Source organism: Oncorhynchus kisutch, linkage group LG2, assembly GCF_002021735.2.
Source record: "Oncorhynchus kisutch isolate 150728-3 linkage group LG2, Okis_V2, whole genome shotgun sequence".
Classification (NCBI taxonomy): domain Eukaryota; kingdom Metazoa; phylum Chordata; class Actinopteri; order Salmoniformes; family Salmonidae; genus Oncorhynchus; species Oncorhynchus kisutch.
In genome coordinates, this window is record NC_034175.2 from 50,955,004 (window position 1) to 50,978,570 (window position 23,567).

Sequence of the window (23,567 nt, forward strand, 5' to 3'; positions counted from 1 at the left end):
TAAAGACATGTAGTTCGGCTATAGCTCATTGAAGCCAATTTCAACTATGTTTACTGCCAACACTCCAAACATAGGCTATTGGACACTGGATGTGTTGTTTGTTTGTTCTTGACAACACTCGTTACTGTAGCCTATGCTTTTCAAAAAAACTGTAATATCAATACACAATGGACCAAAATTAGAATATTCTGTGCCCCCAGCCGAATTGGAGTTGTTGACAACGCAAAGACAGCCAATAACCTACAGAATTTGAGACAAGCGCATGCAGTATTCAGCCACCGAACGTGTTGATTGGCCAGTGAGTGGCCAAGCCATCGTCACACCTACAACTTGTTTGTTCATCAAAACCTAGCCCTTTTGCGCCACTGCTAGCTATTGTGCTCATAATTCCGGCTGTGAAAATAGCAAAAATATTTTTGACGCACCCCAGGACCTATAGCTCTACTGCCAGCACTTTGATTGACCATTTCGTTAGGTTTGTTAAAATAGAGCCCCATGTGATGTAAATAAATAAACATACATTATTATGAATTAGGTGTGTGGTAAACAACACAAACCACCCTGCTGGTATAATAATCCGGGTCAAGCTTTAATGAAGGCTCAGAGAGACCCCCTCGATGGTCTTATGACAGGCAGACAGTCTTCTACATAAGCACTATTGACTCATCTCCCCAGGAAAATGCCTGGATAGCTATTGTTCTCAACTTTGAATGTGTCTGATATAGCACCTTATTCCCTATATAGTGCACTACTTTTGACCAGAGTTCTATGGGACCTGGTCAAAGCAGTACACTATGTAGGTATGGAATAGGGTGCCATTTGCAATGGAGCTTTTGTTGTTGTTTTTAGCCTCTTGAGTAAAGAGTTTGGGCAGAGATAAAGCTGGCAGAGGTGTCAGTCTCTTATCTTGGTGGTTGACACTCAATGTTTTGTCAACACCTGACTGTGTGGATGGATTCTACCTCTTTCTCTTAGGGTTGGATTCTACCTTTCTCTTAGGGTTGGATTCTACCTCTTTCTCTTAGGGTTGGATTCTACCTCTTTCTCTTAGGGTTGGATTCTACCTCTTTCTCTTAGGGTTTTCAAAAAAACTGTAATATCAATACACAATGGACCAAGATTAGAATATTCTGTGCCCCCAGCCGAATTGGAGTTGTTGACAACGCAAAGACAGCCAATAACCTACAGAATTTGAGACAAGCGCATGCAGTATTCAGCCACCGAACGTGTTGATTCTACCTCTTTCTCTTAGGGTTGGATTCTACCTCTTTCTCTTAGGCACCACTTAAGGTTCTCTGTTTGCAGATGTTTTTCTGTCAGCTAACACACTGTTCTGCTCTTTTCTTCTAGGGATTTGAAGACCCCAAGGACAAGTGAGTAGAGACCCCCTATCCCCATCTTGCCTCCTGTGAGTTAAAGTGGTGGGCTGCCTTCTGCTGCAGATCATGTTTCCAGGGTTTCTAAAGACAAATGGCAGTATCAAAGCCATAGATCTTTAAATTATCTAGATACAGTTGAAGTCAGAAGTTTACATACACTTAGGTTGGAGTCATTAAAACTTGTTTTTCAACCACTCCACAAATTTCTTGTTAACAAACTATAATTTGGCAAGTCGATTAGGACGTCTACTTTGTGCATGGCACAAGTAATGTTTCCAACAATTGTTTACAGACAGATTATATCACTTATAATTCACTGTATCACAATTCCAGTGGGTCAGAAGTTTACATACACTAAGTTGACTGTGCCTTTAAACAGCTTGGAAAATTCCAGAAAATTATGTCATGGCTTTAGAAGCTTCTGATAGGCTAATTCACATCATTTGAGTCAATTGGAGGTGTAACTGTGGATGTATTTCAAGGCCTACCTTCAAACTCAGTGCCCTGTTGCTTGACATAATGGGAAAATCAAAAGAAATCAGCCAAGAAAATTGTAGAGTCTGGTTCATCCTTGGGAGCAATTTCCAAACGCCTGAAGGTACACGTTCATCTGTACAAACAATAGTACGCAAGTATAAACACCATGGGACCACGCAGCCGTCATACCGCTCAGGAAGGAGACGCGTTCTGTCTCCTAGAGATGAACGTACTTTGGTGTGAAAAGTACAAATTAATCCCAGAACAAAAGCAAAGGACCTTGTGAAGATGCTGGAGGAAACAGGTACAAAAGTATCTATATCCACAGTAAAACTAATCCTATATCGACATAACCCGAAAGGCTGCTCAGCAAGGAAGAAGACTCTGCTCCAAAACTGCCATAAAAAAAAGGCAGACTACGGTTTGCAACTTTACATGGGGACAAAGATCATATTTTTTGTGGAAATGTCCTCTGGTCTGATGAAACAAAAATAGAACTGTTTGGCAATAATGACCATCGTTATGTTTGGAAGAAAAAGGGGGATGCTTGCAAGCCGTAGACACCATCCTAACCGTGAAGCACGGGGGTGGCAGCATCATGTTGTGGGGGTGCTTAGCTGCAGGAGGCACTGGTGCACTTCACAAGATTGATGGCATCGTGAGAAAATAAAAATTATGTGTATATATTGAAGTAACATCTCAAGACATCAGTCAGGATGTTAAAGCTTGGTTGCAAATGGGTCTTCCAAATGGACAATGACCCCAAGCATACTTCCAAAGTTGTGGAAATGGCTTAACGACAACAAAGTCAAAGGACAACCAAATACTAATTGAGTGTATGTAAACTTCTGACCCACTGGGAATGTGATGAAAGAAACAAAAGCTGAAATAAATCATTCTCTCTACTATTATTCTGACATTTCACATTCTTAAAATAAAGTGGTGATCCTAACTGACCTAAGACAGGGAGTTTTTACTAGGAATTGTGAAAAACTGAGTTTAAATGTATTTAACTAAGGTGTATGTAAACTTCCGACTTCAACTGTAGGTGTGTGGCAGTCACAGAAATAAACTGCTGTAGCTATAAAACACAGCATAGCAACCGAAAACACGAACAGAACATCCAACTTGCCAGGTTTCTTGTATGACATGGCCATGACATTCATACCCATGAGTGGACAGTGATCTCAATCTGTTATTCATAAAACATTCTCATCACCTGGTTTGAATTTGTCCACTGATCCACTGACAATAGGCCAGATTGCCTCTGTAATTAATGCAATCAAACAATACACTGCTGATTCAATGACCGATTATTCCCATCAAACTAACATGATGAGAGTGGTCTGATGATCTCAATCACTTTGCTTATTTCACTTGATTGTGGTGATGCAGTTCTGTGGTGAAGTGTGGAGTTAAGTTGTGGTTGTAGCTTGTGGTTGCAGGACTGGGGGCGGGCTGGCCCATAGAGACATAGGACCTCTTGTGATGGCCTGAAACAGAAAACAAAAAAGTGTCTCCTCGTCTTGTGTTATCTAGACATTTCATTTTCAGAAACACGCAGGAAAACCTGAACCCAGAGGATGAGGTGGACGAGTTCCTAGGGAGAGCCATCGACGCCAGGAGTATCGACCGGCTACGCTCAGAACATGTCAAGAAGTTCCTGCTGACCTTCAGAGAACCAGACCTGGAGAAGAAGGTACTGACGTCCTCCTCCAGGGAAGTGACTCGAAATATTCAGACTAGTGCCCTGAGTGAATTTTCTGTATAGATCTTTAGCAGTAGATATGTCAAACGAGTGAGCAGTGTATTCATTTGTGTCAGAATTGATTGTCAAACTCAGGGCCTTGTGTTTTTACTGACTACATGGCCCGACCAGGAAAAAGGTTTAGTGTGAGTCTATAACTAAGGGATTTTTCCTTGTCAGGTGTCATGGTCAGTAAAAATTGAAAAATGCAGGGCCCTTGTCAAGACAAGCAATTCTGCTACAAATTGCTACACTACTCACTGGTTTGACATATCCAGGGCATGTCAGGTAAAGCTTAAATGAAGGGAGAGTGGGAGAGAGAGAGTGGTAAACATTGTTGGGTTTAAAGAGAAGATACATAAAAGGTGAGCGGGAAGGAGAGAGAGGGTGATAGCCGACCGAAAGAAAAGAGGCCCCATTTTCAAACTGCTGTCTTTCACCTCTCACTCTCTCATCCCTCTGTCAGTCTCTCTCGTCAGGGTCTGGTTAACCTAACGTAGCAGACATAAAATAAACGCTTGAGCGGGGTTGGGAAAAAATGGAAGCATCCGGTTTTCAGGCTTTCCCTCTTCTCTGCTTTTCCCGGTTTCAGACAACACCGCTTGAGGGTGGGGTATGGTGGGCTGTATAGTGGCTACCTAGAGAGGATCAAAATCCCTCTCTCAGTGTGTCTACTCCCAGCCGGTAGTCCAGTCTTTTGTGGGAGAGATAATCACTGCCTTTGTTCTCCTCCATTACCTGTCTACAGATCTCATAATTGACCTCCTGAGTACCATACATTAGGCTATGGATTGCAGTTCAGCTGTGGAACCCTTACCATGCTGTTCTCACAGTGTGATGCTGTTGTGTCAGTATACTGTACAAAAGGGTTTGAAGTGAGATGTGAAGCGCACAGCCAAGCCTCTGTTTACCTTTCTGCTCTTATATTTTTCCATTTCCGTTTCTCCTTCAGTACTCCAAACAAGTGGACTCCAGATTTGGAGCATACGTGGCCTGCGCCTCTCTCGTCTTCCTCTTCATATGTTTCATCCAGATTGTCATTGTACCACAGTAAGTACTGAATCTCACCTAGTGAATACTCATACAGTATAGTACCACAGTAAGTACTGAATCTCTCCTAGTGGATATTCATACACTATAGTACCACAGTAAGTACGGAATCTCTCGTAGTGGATATTCATACACTATAGTACCACAGTAAGTACTAAATCTCTCTTAGTGGATATTCATACAGTATAGTACCACAGTAAGTGCTGAATAATTCTCTACTAGTGAACCACAGTGCATATCTCCCATATCATTCACAACTTGGAGCCCTAGCTCTTCCTGGGCTGAGGGCAGGGCTTTGGGGATGAGTAGAGGAGGAGACTGAGATAGACAGGACCTAGATGAAGCTGATACTTGAGGGGACCCAGGAAAGGCAGTCCCAGACAGGCCCAGTACAGGGACTTGGCCCAGACATTAATGAATGTCCCGTCACCTGCTGTCACCACCTTTCCTCTCCTCTGCCAGAGGGGCTGATGGGTACCGCTGGGGCTGCCGGCAGCTGGCTGTTTGTTCATTCTCAAGGATGCCCCTCAAGTGTGTACCCCTCTATCTTTCTCTCTCTCCCTGCTATTGATCTTTTCTTCACCATTCCTTTTTCATTATCCCCTCTTCCTTGATCCTTTTGTCTCACCTCTCTCTCTGTCTCAGACGTATTTACTCATATTTCTCCTATCACTTCTGTAATCCTCTCTCTCTCTCTCTCTCTCTCCTAAGCTCCACTCTGATGATTGGGTTCTACACCACCTGTCTGATCATCCTGGTGGCTGTCATGTTTGTCTCAGCAGTCTACTCCTGCTTTGGGGTGAGTACTTATGTTTTCCCAGGAATTTGTTTGTGTTCGGAAGCTTCCTCATACTTTGACGTTGACGTCTATACCACAAGACAATGGGCGACAGCACTGCCCATCTATCAAGTACCCATTTAGCTCCAGCCCTTAGCCTGACGCACTGGCGCAGTGGGAGCTCTCTGTGGCTGTCTGGGAATGTTGTATCTCACAGTATAACAGGTCTGTTTCCACAGCATGACTGGGCCAATCACACAGCAGGTTAACCTGCTTGGTGGATGGTATTGATTTTTAACTGCCCTGAGAGCAGCAGTCCCCTGGAGAGACACAGTCAGAGTCAGACTGCTTAGTGAGGCATTTAGAAAGGAACTGGCATGTAATTGGGCGAAAGATTGAAGTGGACGTAAACTCACAATAGGGATATTACTGTTTTGTCAGTTAAGGATGTTTGAGAATGACGGCTGCGGACTAATGATGTCATAGCTGTGTTGTTTTTCCTGGAGGGCCCTCTGGATATTTCATTTCCTGCTCTCTCCTCATTGGCCGATTGGTCGGGAGAAATGAAATAAGCCTTTAAATGGGAACTGGAAACAAGAACAACAGGCTTATGATCTTCTTTAGTTGTAAACTGATGAGATGATAAGCGGGTTTGATAATATTACCATTGTGGCACTGTAAGCTCTGGAAAAGTGAGGGTTTTAGAATTCCAAAGAAAATGCTGCGTGCATGAACTCCACATTGTAAGGAGTCTGATTTTGTGGGAGAGGAGTAGGGCAGCACTTCAACCAACATGAGTTGAATTGCAGCCGAAAGTCATAGCTGGTATTGTGGCCTGTAGGATACAAACACAACGTTCTCTAGTAACTCAGGGATGACATGGACTGACCTACTGACCATGTCCTCTCCATCCGTCCTCTGTGCTCGGGACAGTTTTTCCCGGTGCCTCTCCAGACCTTGTCCAAGAGGATCGTCCAGTCCAGACTCAACAGCACCCTGGTGGGAGTCTTCACCATCATCCTGGTCTTTCTCTCTGCCTTCATCAACATTGTAAGTCACTGGGCCTCCACTCCAAATGGTTGCACAGATATTTTGAAGGGGAAAACCCAGACAGCAAAGCTTACATGCTTCTGCATTAATGAGTGTTTGACATCTGTGGGTTGTGTTCATTAGGGCCCACCGCAGCAGAACATTTTTGCAACAGAAAACAAAAACAAGTATTACTTATTTGACAAGTACAGATGTTTCATGCCTGCTGAACACTGCCCAGTTGTCATTCATAATCATGTTAACCCCATTTGCCCTCTGCTCCCTAGTTCACCTGCAGCACTGGAGACCTGAGGACGTGTCTGAGCTGGGAACTGAACATCAGTCGCAGCAGTGTGAACGCCTGCCATGCACGCAGCCTAAACTACACCCTTGAATCACTAGACGGCTTCTGTGGCAGTCCCTCACCCAACTGCAACTTCCCTGAGGTGTGTGTTTGTGTGGTGTGCGTGCCCAGCTGGGCTTGAGCAGTCATCCTCACTAAACTGACTCTGCGCCAGAAGCGGCCAATTAATTTCACAATGGCATGCTAAAAGATTTGCAAATGTTTGACATCTCTCTCACTCCCTCTGTCTTCCTCTCGCCCCCCTTCTCTCTCCCTCCTCTCCTCCCGGCACCCTCCCTCTGTAGTACTTTTCTTCCTGTGTGTTGTTGAGCCTGCTGGCCAGCTCAGTCTTTCTGCAGGTCAGCAGCATAGGTAAACTCCTACTCATGCTCTTCATCGAGATCTTTTACGTCCTCATCATGGAAGTGCCAGAGGTCAGCCTGTTCGACAACGTAGACCTGCTGGTCATGGCCAACGCTATGTGAGTAGTTTAGAAAATCCATTAACTTGCAGGTACAAAAAAAAGTCAAGCCATGAAAGAAAGTCGATACTCTGACATTGTTGAATATTCTCGCAGAAGCCTTTGATAAGAAACCTTGCACAATAAAACTGCAGGAGCATTCAACAGTGTGCTGGTATCTACCTTCACAACACTAGTGACATAAGTTATTGTGTTTCTGTGGGATCATGAGGCGACTTTACCACAAGGGTACAGTGTTGTGTAGGGATTTGTGCTGGCTCTGGTTCACACAGTTCAAATGTAAGGTTTTATTGTCACGTGCACAAGTACAGTGTAATGCTTTTCTTGCAAGCTCTTTACCAACAATGCAGTCATCAATACCAGTAGTGCTATAACATAAAGGAGAACAAAAACATGAGAAATAGAAATAAGAAGAACACAAAAGTAATTAAGCTATATACAGGGTCAGTGCCAATACCTTATTTACAATGTGCAGGGATACTGGAGTGGTAGGAGTAGATATGTATAGAGGTAAGGTGGCTAGGCAACAGGATATATGATAAACAGAGTAGCAGCCACAGCGTATATGATGCTTGTATGTGAGTGCGTGTGTAGTCAGTATGAATGTGCGGTGGCACCTTAATTGGGGAGAATAAGCTTGTGGTAATGACTGGAGCCAAATCAGTGGAATGGTTTCAAATACAAGAGACACATGGTTTCCAGGTGTTTGATGCCATTCCATTTGCTACGTTCCAGCCATTATTATGATCCGTTCTCCCCTCAGCAGCATCCACTGGTGTATGTGTGTGTGAGAAGAGTCCTGTGTGTGTTAGCTATTTAGCAGTCTTATGGCTTGGGGATAGAATGGTATTGCGCTGAACCAGGCCAGTTATTCACAACATGCAAGCAGCAGATTTAAATTAAGTTTAGTGGTGCGTTTACTTAATGTAATGGATGACTTGGTTAGTCAAGCGCCAGGTGCTGTCTACCGTTATCAATCTTCAGAAAGAGTGGAGGTTTCGGTCGCCCTGCTTCTCCCTCTCCCTAAAATGTGCTCTCTTTGTTTTCTCTTCACAGTGAGCATATAAATGGAACAAGGTGAGATTTATGTAGCTTAACACTCAAATTGTTTAGTAAACACACAAATTGATTGAGATCAATTGTATCCAATATACTGTAGCTTTAATGCATCCTATAAATCTTCCTGGTTTTTCATATGCCTCAAGTAGTTAGATAACATTGATAAACAGTGTTGTGACCTTGTATATTGTTTAGTAATGGTATGTAGTATCTAGTGTTATTAGATAAGTGATTAAAGAGTGATGTGGCATGCCTTTAATTGATCTCTGTAGTTGATCTGTGGTATCTGTCCTCTCTGTGCAGCTGTGTGATGGACTCTAAGGTCCCTCTGAAGATCATGACTCCTGTAGTCATCACTGTTTTCGTCCTGGCCTTGTATCTACACGCCCAGCAGGTGGAGTCCACAGCCAGACTCGACTTCCTCTGGAAACTACAGGTAGGTGTGTGTGTCTGTATGTGTGTCTGGGCCATGTCCAAGGTCATTGATACCTCTTTTCCCTTCCTCCCTCTATCCAGGCCACAGAGGAGAAAGAGGAGATGGAGGAGCTACAGGCCTACAACCGTCGCCTCCTCCACAACATCCTCCCCAAAGACGTGGCCGCCCACTTCCTGGCGCGGGAGCGTCGGAACGACGAGCTCTACTACCAGTCCTGTGAGTGTGTGGCCGTCATGTTCGCCTCCATCTCCAACTTCTCTGAGTTCTACGTAGAGCTGGAAGCCAACAACGAGGGAGTGGAGTGTCTCCGGCTGCTCAACGAGATCATCGCAGACTTTGACGAGGTGACAGGGGAGGAGAGAGGAATGAGGATGAGCTGACGATGTGTGTGTGTGTGTGTGTGTGTGCGCGCGCATATATATCTCTTTTCTATCATATTACTCCTTATATAAACTACCGTTATGGGTACTAGTGACTATTCTTGGACCCTGTTATGTTGAAAGAGAGCTAACAATTTCAATGCTATTAACCCAAGTAAAGCAACTAGTAAACTTATTTCTCTCACCACTCACTTCCCCATTCCCCTCCTCTTGCCCCAGATCATCAGTGAGGACCAGTTCCGCCAGCTGGAGAAGATAAAGACCATTGGCAGTACCTACATGGCTGCCTCTGGCCTCAACGATTCTACCTACGACAAGGAAGGCCGCTCACACATCAGAGCCCTGGCAGATTACGCCATGAGACTCATGGATCAGATGAAGTACATCAACGAACACTCCTTCAATAACTTCAAGATGAAGATAGGTAAGGCTGCCTACAGGAAAGATAATTTTTTTGCCTTGTTATTCATTTTGATGTGACAATGGGTTATTCATGACAATAATGGTATGCTTAAGCGATGCCTCACAAAATATATAATGAGTAATGGTAAAAATGTTACCTAACCTGTAAAAAAACTGCTGGCCCATAACCCTGAAAACCCCCAAAATGTATATTAAACATACTGTGTATATTTAAAACATGCTGAACCATATCCCTGTCCACCTGCTCCAGGTCTGAACATGGGTCCAGTGGTGGCTGGGGTGATCGGGGCCAGGAAGCCCCAGTATGATATCTGGGGGAATACCGTCAACGTTGCCAGCCGCATGGACAGCACTGGTGTACCTGACAGGATCCAGGTAACTCAGAGAAACAGCATGGTAGAAACTGATAATACACAGAGGATTTCTTCTGTGACCTTTTTCTGACTATGATGAAGACCTAAGGCTCACAAATTGTTGATAAAGCACATGGGAGCATAGCTTTTTCTAACCTTATGTCTATCTTGAATATATACAGTTGAAGTTTACATACACCTTAGCCAAATACATTTAAACTCATATTTTCACAATTCCTGACATTTAATCCTAGTAAAATGTCCCTGTCTTAGGTCAGTTAGGATCACCACTTTATTTTAAGAATGTGAAATGTCAGAATAAATAATATGATTTATTTCAGCTTTTTTTTCTTTCATCACATGCCCAGTGGGTCAGAAGTTTACATACACTCAATTAGTATTTGGTAGCATTGCCTTTAAATTGTTTAATTTGGGTCAAATATTTTGGGTAGCCTTCCACAAGCTTCCCACAATAAGTTGGGTGAATGTTGGCCCATTCCTCCTGACAGAGCAGGTGTAACTGAGTCAGGTTTGTAGGCCTCCTTGCTCCCACACGCTTTTTCAGTTCTGCCCACAAATGTTCTATAGGATTGAGGTCAGGGCTTTGTGATGGCCACTCCAATACCTTGACTTTGTTGTCCAGAAGCCATTTCCACAACTTTGGAAGTATGTTTCGGGTCATTGTCCCATTTGGAAGACCAATTTGCGACCAAGCTTTAACTTCCTGACTGATGTCTTAAGATGTTGCTTCAATATATCCACATAATTTTTCCTCCTCATGATGCCATCGATTTTGTGAAGTGCACCAGTCCCTCCTGCAGCAAAGCACCCCCCCAACATGATGCTGCCATCCCCATGCTTCACGGTTGGGATGGTGTTCTTCGGCTTGCAAGCCTCCCCCTTTTTCCTCCAAACATAACAATGGTTCTATTTTTGTTTCATCAGACCAGAGGATATTTCTCCAAAAAGTATGATCTTTGTCCCCATGTAAAGTTGCAAACCGTAGTCTGGCTTTTTTTTATGGCGGTTTTGGAGCAGTGGCTTCTTCCTTGCTGAGCGGCCTTTCAGGTTATGTCGATATAGGACTCGTTTTACTGTGGATATAGATATTTTTTTACCTGTTTCCTCCAGCATCTTCACAAGGTCCTTTGCTGTTGTTCTGGGATTGATTTGCACTTTTCGCATCAAAGTACGTTAATCTCTAGGAGACAGAACGCGTCTCCTTCCTGAGCGGTATGACGGCTGTGTGGTCCCATGGTGTTTATACTTGCGTACTATTGTTTGTACAGATGAACGTGGTACCTTCAGGCATTTGGAAATTTCTCCCAATGATGAACCAGACTTGTGGAGGTCTACAATTTTTTGGGTTGGCTGGTCTTGGCTGATTTCTTTTGATTTTCCCATGATGCCAAGCAAAGAGGCACTGAGTTAGAAGGTAGGCCTTGAAATACATCCACAGGTACTCCTCCAATTGACTCAAATGTTGTCAATTAGCCTATCAGAAGTTTCTAAAGCCATGACATAATTTTCTGGAGTTTTCCAAGCTGTTTAAAAGGCACAGTCAACTTAGTGTATATTGACTTCTGACCAACCAGAATTGTGATAGTGAATTATAAATTACATAATCTGTCTGTAAACAACTGTTGGAAACATTACTTGTGCCATGCAGAAAGTAGATGTCCTAACCGACTTGCCAAACTATAGTTTGTTAACAAGAAATTTGTGGAGTGGTTGAAAAACGAGTTTATGTAAACTTCCGACTTCAAATGTATGTACTACCGTTCAAAAGTTTGGAGTCACTTAGAAATGTCTTTGTTTTTGAAAGAAATTCATTTATTTTGTAAATTAAAATAACATCAAATTGATCAGAAATTGTAAATGACTATTGTAGCTGGAAACGGCAGACTTTTTTTATGGAATATCTACATAGGCGTACAGAGGCCCATTATTAGCAACCATCACTCCAGTGTTCCAATGACACGTTGTGTTAGCTAAATTCTGAAACTTGTCAGTCTATTCTTGTACTGAGAAATGAAGGCTATTCCATGCGAGAAATTGCCAAGAAACAGAAGATCTCATACAATGCTGTGTACTACTCCCTTCACAGAACAGTGCAAACTGTCTCTAACCAGAATAGAAAGAGGAGTGGGAGGCCCCGGTGCACAACTAAGCAAGAGCTTCATTAAATAGTACCCGCAAAACATCAGTCTCAACGTCAACAGTGAAGAGGCGACTCCAGGATGCTGGCCTTCTAAGCAGAGTTGCAAAGAAAAAGCCAAATCTCAGACTGGCCAATAAAAATAAAAGATTAAGATGGGCCAAATAACAGACACTGCACAGAGGAAGATTGGAAAAAAGTGTTATGGACAGACTAATCTAAGTTCGAGGTTTTCGGATCACAAAGAAGAGCATTCGTGAGACGCAGAAACAATGAAAAGATACTGGAGGAGTGCTTGATGCCATCTGTAAAAGCATGGGGGGGGGGGCAATATGATGGTCTGGGGGTGCTTTGGTGGTGGTAAAGTGGGAGATTTGTAGAGGGTGAAAGGGATCTTTAAGAAAGAAGGTTTTCACTCCATTTTGCAATGCCATGCCATACCCTGTAGACTACGATTTATTGGAGCCAATTTCCTCCTACAACAGGACAATGACCCAAAGCACAGCTCCAAACTATGCAAGAACTATTTAGGGAAGAAGCCGTCAGCTGGTATTCTGTCTATAATGGAGTGGCCAGCACAGTCACCGGATCTCAACCCTATTGAGCTGTTGTGGGAGCAGCTTGACCGTATGGTACGTAAGAAGTGCCCATCAAGCCAATCCAACTTGTGGGAGGTGCTTCAGGAAGCATGGGGTGAAAACTCTTCAGATTAACACATTGACAACTAGAAAGCCAGAGGTCTGCAAGGCTGTAATTGCTGCAAATGGAGGATTCTTTAATGAAAGCAAAGTTTGAAGGACACAATTATTATTTATATTATAACCTTGTCAACGTCTTGACTATATTTCCTATTAATTTTGCAACTAATTTCATGTATGTTTCCATGGAAAACCATAGGATTTTTCTAAGTGACCCCAAACTTTTGAACGGTGGTGTACTTTTATTTATATTATCATGTGGTAAGGGAGGCAGTGTGCCTAAGATCAAGATACGTGGAGACTTATCCTCTGTGTCAGTTTATGACTACAACTTCTTACTTTCTACCCTTCATTCCCTCTCTCTTTTCTCTCCTTTCTCCCACCAGGTGACCTCTGACCTGTACAATGTGCTGAACTCCTATAACTACACACTAGAGTGCCGAGGCCTGGTCAAGGTGAAGGGTAAAGGAGAGATGCAGACCTACTTCCTCACTGGAGGACCTCCCAGCAGTTAACACCCAGGGTGTGTCTGAAATGGCACACTATTCCATGTATAGTGCACTACTTTTGACCAGGGCCCATAGGTCTCTGGTCAAAAGTAGTGCACTACATAGGGAATAGGGTGCCATTTCAGACGCAACCTATTCAAAAGCAGCCCCAGTAACGGACTGACACTGGCGCAGGAGAAGCAGAAGGGGGGGCTGTTGGGCTAACCCCCAAGCCTTTGATGAGCAGGTTCATTGACCTGTGTTAGCTTGGGGAACTGACTGCCTCCTACCCATACCCCTTTTCCTACATTTAGCCCCTCCCTACCTGCACAGGTTAGCCTCCGATTGGCCCAGAGTGAAGGAGACCACACCCAGCATCCACTCGGATTGGGGGAAAGTGACAGAGGGAGGGGCTTAGAGGGCATGGGTTCGCTGAGGAGACCAAAGAAGTCCTAGACTGCAGAAGACAGACACATTATGACAGCAGTCTCTCACAGTCTTATTCCCACCAGTCAGTGTGAGATAAGGAACCACTTACAGCCAATCATCTCACAGTACTGTAGGTCTCTGTAAGGTTCTCTGAGGAAATCGCTACACTACCTGTGTTGTCATAGACATTCTGCTGAAGGATCCAATTCGATCCAAAAAAAACCTGCATGAAGACACTGAAAACCATATATACACGTAAAACACACACTGTTTTATCTGTATATATATAAGTATATATATGTGAAAACAAACTGTTTTTGTCCATACAGTCCATGTATGTTGTCTTTGTACACTGTTGTACTGTTAAGTGGTACAGATATTGCAATTCTCCATACAATGGGTATACTACACACTAACATGGCCATCACCAGCCAGTACAGCAACACTGTCAAACCCTTTACCAGAGTTGGTCAGAGAGGAAGGAGCAGTGTGTTTAATCACCAGTAGGGGTCCTAGGTGGGCCGTTAACCTGGCAGGGTACTTGAACGACCAGAGTGAGACTGCTCTGCTCCTCTCCGTGTGAGTTTACAGAACTCTTCCACAGTCTACTTTACACACAGGCGCAAACACACAGACTAACGTGCAACAGACACACACACGCACACACATACAGTGGCAAGAAAAAGTATGTGAAGCCTTTGGAATTACCTGGATTTCTGCATAAATTGGTCATTCAATTTGATCTGATCTTCATCTAAGTGACAATAATAGACAAACACAGTGTGCTTAAATTAATAACACACAAATTATTACATTTTTCTTGTTTTATATTGAATATATAATTTAAACATTCACAGTTTAGGTTGAAAAAAGTATGTGAACCCCTAGGTAATGACTTCTCCAAAAGCTCATTGGAGTCAGGAGTCTAATCAATGAGACAATATTGGAGATTTTGGTTAGATAATAAAAAAACACTCACAACATTTTTGTTTGCTATTCAATAGAAGCATTGCCTGATGTGAATCATGCCTCAAACAAAAGAGATCTCAGAAGACCTAAGATTAAGAATTGTTGCCTTGCATAAAGCTTGAAAGGGTTACAAAAGTATCTCTAAAAGTCAGTCCATGGTAAGACAAATTGTCTATAAATGGAGAAAGTTCAGCACTGTTGCTACTCTCCCTAGGAGTGGCTGCAAAGATGACTGCAAGAGCACAGCGCAGAATGCTCAATGAGGTTAAGAAGAATCCTAGAGTGTCAGCTAAAGACTTACAGAAATCTCTGGAAGATGCTAACATCTATGTTTATGAGTCCACGATACGTAAAAACACTAAACAAGAAGGGTGTTCATGGGAGGACACCACAGAAGAAGCCACTGCTGTACAAAAAAACATTGCTGCACGTCTGATGTTCGCAAAAGAGCACCTGGATGTTCCACAGCTAAAGTTGTGTTGTTTGTAAGGAAGGAACACACAACACTATGTGTGGAGAAAAAAAGGCACAGCACACCAACATCAAAACGTCATCCCAAATGTAAAGTATGGTGGAGGGAGCATCATGGTTAGGGCTGCTTTGCTGCCTCAGGGCCTGGACAGCTTTCTATCATCAACGTAAAAATGAATTCCCAAGTTTATCAATACATTTTGCAGGAGAATGTAAGGCTATCAATCCGACAATTGAAGCTAAACAGAAGTTAGGTGATGCAACAGGACAACAACCCAAAATACAGAAGTAAATCAACAACAGAATGGCTTGAACAGAAGAAAAAAAACTTCTGGAGTGGCCCAGTCAGTCCTGACCTCAACCCGAATGAGATGCTGTGGCATGACCTCAAGAGAGCGGTTCACACCAGACATCCCAAGAATATTGTGGAGCTGAAACAGTTTTGTAAAGAGGAATGGTCCAGAATTCCTCCTGACCGTTGTGCAGGTCTGATCCGCATCTACAGAAAACGTTTGGTTGAGGTTATTGCTGCCAAAGGAGGGTCAACCAGTTATTACATTTTTTCCAACCTGCACTGTGAATGTTTACAGTGTGTTCAATAAAGACATGAACAATTATAATTGTTTGTGTGTTACTAGTTTAAGCAGACTGTTTGTCTATTGTTGCGACTTAGATGAAGATCAGATAACATTTTATGACCAATTTATGCAGAAATCCATATAATTCTAAAGGGTTCACATACTTTTTCTTGCCACTGTACACATACATACAAAAAACACAGACACATGCTGAAAACACTTTCAACTGAGGATGTCAATGAAAAGCTTTTTTGTATTTTCAACATTTTGTATTTTGACTCCAAAACACCAAACTATCAGATATTTTAGATTCTATATTTTGTACATTAATATATTAGAGAGACATCTATAAATAAACACCAAGTGTATTCGAATGTACATAGCTGACAGAGACCTATTACAATCATGCACATTCGCAAGGGGTGGGAGATATCAAGCAGTTGCCTGCACTTGTGGCAAGGCAATTTTCTTTGACCTTATTAACACCCTGCAGTCAGTCCATACCATAGATAGATATAGTTTTGGTGCTCTAAGAAGCCTTTGAACTACACTGCTACTGTCCCCCACCCCATCCCACCAACCCTGGTTCAATCAGATAGTATGACCCAATGAATGTCCAATGTTCTCCAATGAGGCCTTTATTCTATAGGCTATAATATACTGATGACATGATCCTTATGTTAAATAAAGTAAAGACCAGCTTTGTGGGAGTCCCATGTGGATATGTTTTCATTTTGACCTTTCACATGCTGTATGTTTTTATTACTGGTTGTGTCCCAAATTGCACCCTATTCCCTATTTAGTGCACTAATTTTGACCAGGGCTCCGGTCACAAGTAGTGCACTATGTAGGCAATAGTATGCTTTTTGGGTTACACTCCCTGGTCAAAAGTAGTGCACTATGAAGGCAATAGTATGTTATCTGGGTGGCACACCCGTTTTACTAGAGCAGCCCCACTAGATGTCTTATCCTCTGGTCTTTAATCATTTCTAACTGAAACACTCCTACCTTCTTCAGTCCCTCTCCACTCCTCAAAATGGTGCCATTTTTTGCTCTTGTGACTTTTTCTTTACTGTTATTGTGTGTCATTGGTTGTGTTATAAGGTTTTATAGGATGTTGAGATTGTACTTTAGTTGCTGGGCCTTTGAATATAAGCAAGGAAAATACAGTGCCATTGAATTCCATTTACCTTTAACATTCGTTCTCAAACTTGACTTTGAGAGGGGTACATTTCAGGTGATGGGACAGACAGTCTCTGTTAGGGGGGCAGTGGGGCATGGCTCCCTTCCTCTCCATATACTTGGAGATAGGATGAACCTCATAAGGTGTTCCTTAGATAAAGGAGTGGTGAGGAGAAGAGAAATGGCATCAGTGCATTTTTAGTCAGAGGCAAACCTTCGGTTGTCTTGGCTTTCTATCATGTCAAACACTATGCTGTTTTTTTTTGTTTTTTTTACATTCAAATAAACCACTAAAATGTCATACTTATTGTTGGAAATGCCTGTTTTATGTGGCATCCAATGTGCCTTTCTATAACCTTACTATATTTGGATGGTTGTTTAGATGTAAACCCATATACAGTCAGTTTATTAGGTACACCCATCTAGTAATGGATCGGACCCCCCTTTGGCTCCAGAACGGCCTGAATTCTTCGGGGTGTGGAACGATTGCTCAGTTGGTATCAAGGGACTTAACGTGCCAGGAAAACATTCCCTACACCATTCCACCACCAGCCTGTACTGTGGCACTAGGCAGGATGGGGTCATGGAGTCATGCTACTTCCCCAAATCCTGACTCTGCCATCAGCATAACGCAATAGGAACCAGGGTTCTTTGGACCAGGCAATGCTTTACCACTCCTCAACAACCAGTGTTGGTTATGGCATGCCCATCTGGAGCGCTTCATGTTTTTAGCTGATAGAAGTAGAACCCTGTGTGGTAATCTGCTGAAATAGCCATATGTGACAATGCCGTTGTGCACACCACTGTTGTACTGCACCATTATTTGCCTGTTTGTGACCCGCCTGTTAGCTTGCACAATTCTTGCCATTCCCCCTTTGACCTCTCATCAACGAGCTGTTTTCACCCACAGGACTGCCAATGACAGGATGTTTGTTTGTTTACCATTCTCGGTAAAACCTAGACACTCTCCTGTGTGAAAAGCCCAGGAGGCCGGTTGTTTCAACAGTGCCGATTTTAGCATGTAAATCTTGGTGAGGCAAACAAAAAAATTATAATTGGGATGCATGCTAGCACAGCCACTACACAACACAACAATACACCTGGCTATCAGCAGAGCCTTGTCAGGCAGCGAAACAGTTCATTCAGCCTCATTTACTGCCTTTAAAAAAAACATACAGTACCAGACAAAGGTTTGGACACACCTACTCATTCAAGGGGTCGTCTTTATTTTTTTACTATTTTCTACATTGTAGAATAATAGTGAAGACATCAAAACTATGAAATAACACATGCGTTACACAAATCAAAATGTTATATTTGAGATTCTTCAAAGTACCCTTGATGACAACTTTGCACACTCTTGGCATTCTCTCAACCAGCTTCATGAGGTAGTCACCTGGAATCCATTTCAAATAACTTAAAAGTTCATTTGTGGAATTTCTTTCCATCTTAATGCGTTTGAGCCAATCAGTTGTGTTGTGACAAGGTAGGGGTGGTATACAGAAGATAGCCCTATTTGGTAAAAGACCAAGTCCATATTATGGAAAAAACAGCTGAAATAAGAAAGTCCATTACTTTAAGACAGTCAATGCGGAACATTTAAAGAATTTTGAAAGTTTCTTCAAGTGCAGTCACAAAAACCATCAAGCACTATGATGAAACTGGCTCTCATGAGGACCGCCACAGGACAGGAAGACCCAGAGTTACCTCTGATGCAGAGGATAAGTTCATTAGAGTTACCAGCCTCAGAAATTGCAGCCCAAATAAATGCTTCAGCTCAAGTAACAGACACACCAACTGTTCAAAGGAGACTGTGTGAATCAGGCTTTCATGGTCGAATTGCTGCAAAGAAACCACTACTAAAGGACATCAATAAGAAGAGACTTGCTTGGGCCAAGAATCACGAGCAATGGACATTAGACCGGTGGAAATCTGTCCTTTGGTTTGATTATTCCGAATTTTAGATTTTTGGTTCTAACCTCCGTGTGTTTGTGAGATGAGGAGTAGATGAACGGATGATCTTCCCATGTGTGGTTCCCAACGTGAAGCATGGAGGTGGTGGTGCTTTACTGGTGACACTGTCAGTAATTTATTTAGAATTCAAGGCACACTTAACCAGCATGGCTACCACAGCATTCTGCAGCAATACACCATCCCGTCTGGTATGCGCTCAGTGGGACTATCATTTGTTTTTCAACAGGACAAATAAAATAAAATGTTATTGGTCACATACACATGGTTAGCAGGTGGTATTGCGAGAGTAGAGTAGTGCTTCTAGTTCTGACAGTGCAGCAATATCTAAGAAGTCAACAACAAATGCCTAATACACACAAATCTAAGTAAAGGCATGGAATAAGAATATATAAATAGTTGGATGAGCAATGACAGAGCCGCATAGCCTAAGATGCAATAGATAGAATACAGTATATACATATGAAATGAGTAATGCAAGATATGTAAACATGATTAAAATGCCATTATTAAGTGACTAGTGTTCCATTTATTAAAGTGGCCAATGATTTCAAGTCTGTATGTAGGCAGCAGCCTCTCTGTGATTGAAAAACAGCTTCTGTCTCTCGGTCCCAGCTGTACTGACCTCGCCTTCTGGATGGTAGCGGGGTGAACAGGGAGTGGCTCGGGTGGTTGTTGTCCTTGATGATCTTTTTGGCCTTCATGTGACATCGGGCGCTGTAGGTGTCCTGGAGGGCAGATAGTTTGCCCCGGTGATGTGTTGTGCAGACCGCACCACCCTCTGGAGAGCCCTGCAGTTGTGGGCGGTGCAGTTGCTGTACCAGACGGTGATACAGCCCGACAGGATGCTCTAAATTGTGAATCTGTAAAAGTTTGAGAGGCTTTTAGGTGACAAGCCACATTTCTTCAGCCTTCTTCACCACTGTCTGTGTGGGTGGACCATTAAATTTGTCAGTGATGTGTACACAGAGGAATTTAAAACTTTCCACCTTCTCCACTGCTGTCCCGTCAATGTGGATAGGGGGGTGCTCCCTCTGCTGTTTGCTGAAGTCCACGATCATCTCCTTTGTTTTTTTGATGTTGAGTGAGAAGTTATTTTCCTGACACCACACTCAGATTGCCCTCACCTCCTCTTTGTAAGCTGTCTCGTTGTTGTTGGTAAGTCAGACTGTTGTGTCGTCTGCAAACTTGATGATTGAGTTGGAGGCGTGCATGGCCATGCAGTCATGGGTGAACAGGGAGTACAGGAGAGGGCTGAGCAAGTACTCTTGTGTTGGGGATCAGCAAAGTGGAGATGTTGTTTCCTACCTTCATCACCTGGGGGTGGCCCATCAGGAAGTCCAGGACCCAATTGCACAGGGCGGGTTGAGATCCAGGGCCTCAAGCTTAATGATGAGACTGGAGGGTACTATGGTGTTGAATGCTGAGCTATAGCCAGCGAACAGCATTCTTACATAGGTATTCCTCTTGTCCAGATGGGATAGGGCATTGTGCAGTGTGATGCCGATTGCATCATCTGTGGACCTATTGGGGCGGTAAGTGAGTCTAGGTTGACAGGTAAGGTGGAGATGATATGATCCTTGACTAGTCTCTCAAAGCATTTCAGGATGACAGGAGTGAGTGCTAAGGGGCGATAATTAATTCAGTTACCTTTGCATTCTTGGGCACAGGAACAATGGTGGCCATCTTGAAGCATGTGGGGACAGCAGAGTAGGATAGGGAGAGATTGAACATGTCCATAAACACACCAGCCAACTGGTCTGCGCATGCTCGGAGGACGCGGCTAGGGATGCCGTCTGGGCCGACAGACTTGCGAGGGTTAACACGTTTAAATGTCTTACTCATGTCGACCACAGAGAAGGAGAGCCCACAGTCCTTGGTGGCAGGCAGCGTCGGTGGCACTGTATTCCTGTATGTTGTTTACAATTACACCATGAGTCGTTAAACATGAAACATACACCCCTCCCTTTTTCTTTCCGGAGAGATGTGTATTCCTGTCAGCACTGAGAATCCAGTTGGCTGTACCGACTCCGACAGCATATCCCGAGAGAGCCATGTTTCCGTGAAACAGAGTAGGTTACAATCTCTGATGTCCCTCTGAAAAGCAACCCATGCCATGATTTTGTCAACCTTGTTATCTCGGGACTGGACATTAGCGAGTAATTTACTCGGAAGCGGTGGGTGGTGTGCGTGCCTACGAAGTCTGACCAGAAGACCACTCCGTCTCCTTCTCCGGTGGCATTGTTTTTAGTCGGCCTCTGGAATCAGTTCAAATTGCCCTGGGTGGTGCGTACAAAGGATCCGCTTCCAAGTTTCCTAAGGACTAGAAGCTAGGCAGCGCTCTCTGTCGGCACCATCTTGCTCTCCAATGACCCAACATACCTCCAGGCTGTGTAAGGGCTATTTGACCAATATATAAATATATATCATGTATATATACACACACGTGTGTGATACACATATATACACACACACACACACACAGAGCTCAAAAAAATAAAGGGAACATTTAAACAAACACAATGTAACTCCAAGTCAATCACACTTCTGTGAAATCAAACTGTCCACTTAGGAAGCAACACTGATTGACAAATTTCACATGCTGTTGTGCAAATGGAATAGACAACAGGTGGAAATTATAGACAATTAGCAAGACACCCCCAATAAAGGAGTGGTTCTGCAGGTGGTGACCACAGACCACTTCTCAGTTCCTATGCTTCCTGGCTGATGTTTTGGTCACTTTTGAATGCTGGCGGTGCTTTCACTCTAGTGGTAGCATGAGACGGAGTCTACAACCCACACAAGTGGCTCAGGTAGTGCAGCTCATCCAGGATGGCACATCAATGCGTGATGTGGCAAGAAGGTTTGCTGTGTCTGTCAGCGTAGTGTCCAGAGCATGGAGGCACTACCAGGAGACAGGCCAGTACATCAGGAGATGTGGAGGAGGCCGTAGGAGGGCAACAACCCAGCAGCAGGACCGCTACCTCCGCCTTTGTGCAAGGAGGAGCAGGAGGAGCACTGCCAGAGCCCTGCAAAATGACCTCCAGCAGGCCACAAATGTGCATGTGTCTGCTCAAACTGTCAGAAACAGACTCCATGAGGGTGGTATGAGGGCCCCATGTTCACAGGTGGGGGTTGTGCTTACAGCCCAACACCGTGCAGGACGTTTGGCATTTGCCAGAGAACACAAAGATTGGCAAATTCGCCACTGGCGCCCTGTGCTCTTCACAGATGAAAGCAGGTTCACACTGAACACGTGACAGAGTCTGGAGACGCCGTGGAGAACATTCTGCTGCCTGCAACATCCTCCAGCATGACCGGTTTGGCGGTGGGTCAGTCATGGGGTGGGGTGGCATTTCTTTGGGGGGGCCGTACAGCCCTCCATATGCTCGCCAGAGGTAGCCTGACTGCCATTAGGTACCAAGATGAGATCCTCAGACCCCTTGTGAGACCATATGCTGGTGCGGTTGGCCGTGGGTTCCTCCTAATGCAAGACAATGCTAGACCTCATGAGGCTGGAGTGTGTCAGCAGTTCCTGCAAGAGGAAGGCATTGATGCTATGGACTGGCCCACCAGTTCCCCAGACCTGAATCCAATTGAGCACATCTGGGACATCATGTCTCGCTCCATCCACCAACGCCACGTTGCACCACAGACTGTCCAGGAGTTGGCGGATGCTTTAGTCCAGGTCTGGGAGGAGATCCCTCAGGAGACCATCTGCCACCTCATCAGGAGCATGCCCAGGCGTTGTAGGGAGGTCATACAGGCACGTGGAGGCCACACACACTACTGAGCCTCATTGACTTGTTTTAAGGACATTACATCAAAGTTAGATCAGCCTGTAGTGTGGTTTTCCACTTTAATTTTGAGTGTGAATCCAAATAAATTTGATTTCCATTGATAGTTGAATGTGCTGACAAAAATCACAAATTATGTAAAGAAAAAAGTATTTAATAAGAATATTTCAGATCTAGGATGTTATTTTAGTGTTCCCTTTAATTATTTGAGCAGTGTATATATACACACACACACTTAAATCATACAATGTGATTTTCTGGATTTTTAAAGTATAGACCTCTACATGCTTTGTAAGTAGGAAAACCTGCAAAATCGGCAGTGTATTAAATACTTGTTCTCCCCACTGTGTGTGTGTATATATATATAAATAATAATATTTATATATATATTTTTCCCCAGTATTTTGCCATCCAAATGGTAGGCTCTCTCTGTTTCAACAACCCGCCCCTAAAGTGGAACCTTTTCTGTAAGCAGGTACTGGTAGCAAGAAGAGAGCACGCGCTCCAGCAGGTGTATCTCACTGATCATCCCTAAAGCCAACACCTCATTTGGCCGCCTTTCGTTCCAGTTCTCTGCTGCCTGTGACTGGAACGAATTGCACAAAAAAAATAACATTAAAATCGCTGAAGTTGGAGACTTATCTCCCTCACCAACTTCAAACATCTGCTATCTGAGCAGCTAACCAATCGCTGCAGCTGTACATAGTCCATCTGTAAATAGCCCACCCAATTTTACCTACCTCATCCCCATACTGTTTTTATTTATTTACTTTTCTGCTCTTTTGCACACCAATAGCTCTACCTGTACATGACCATCTGATCATTTATCACTCCAGTGTTAATCTGCAAAATTGTAATTATTCACCTACCTCCTCATGCCTTTTGCACACA

At 43.6% G+C, this 23,567-nt stretch overlaps 1 protein-coding gene across 2 annotated transcripts in view; it reads left to right on the forward strand.

Annotated features, from left to right (window-relative positions):
- The window catches only part of LOC109868074 (adenylate cyclase type 5), a 149,299-nt gene extending 132,090 nt beyond the window's left edge, over nt 1-17,209 (forward strand). The window contains exons 9-21 of one of the 2 annotated variants that reach the window (XM_031797123.1): nt 1,351-1,373; nt 3,396-3,555; nt 4,556-4,653; nt 5,365-5,452; nt 6,365-6,481; nt 6,748-6,906; nt 7,109-7,284; nt 8,341-8,361; nt 8,647-8,779; nt 8,860-9,123; nt 9,379-9,583; nt 9,833-9,957; nt 13,178-17,209. In XM_031797123.1, the coding sequence (XP_031652983.1) occupies nt 1,351-1,373; nt 3,396-3,555; nt 4,556-4,653; nt 5,365-5,452; nt 6,365-6,481; nt 6,748-6,906; nt 7,109-7,284; nt 8,341-8,361; nt 8,647-8,779; nt 8,860-9,123; nt 9,379-9,583; nt 9,833-9,957; nt 13,178-13,306 (1,698 nt within the window). In that variant the 3' untranslated portion in view covers nt 13,307-17,209. The remainder of the gene's footprint in view (nt 1-1,350; nt 1,374-3,395; nt 3,556-4,555; nt 4,654-5,364; nt 5,453-6,364; nt 6,482-6,747; nt 6,907-7,108; nt 7,285-8,340; nt 8,362-8,646; nt 8,780-8,859; nt 9,124-9,378; nt 9,584-9,832; nt 9,958-13,177) is intronic. The other variant, XM_031797132.1, reaches the window with a different exon arrangement.
- Nucleotides 17,210-23,567: the final 6,358 nt, after the last annotated feature.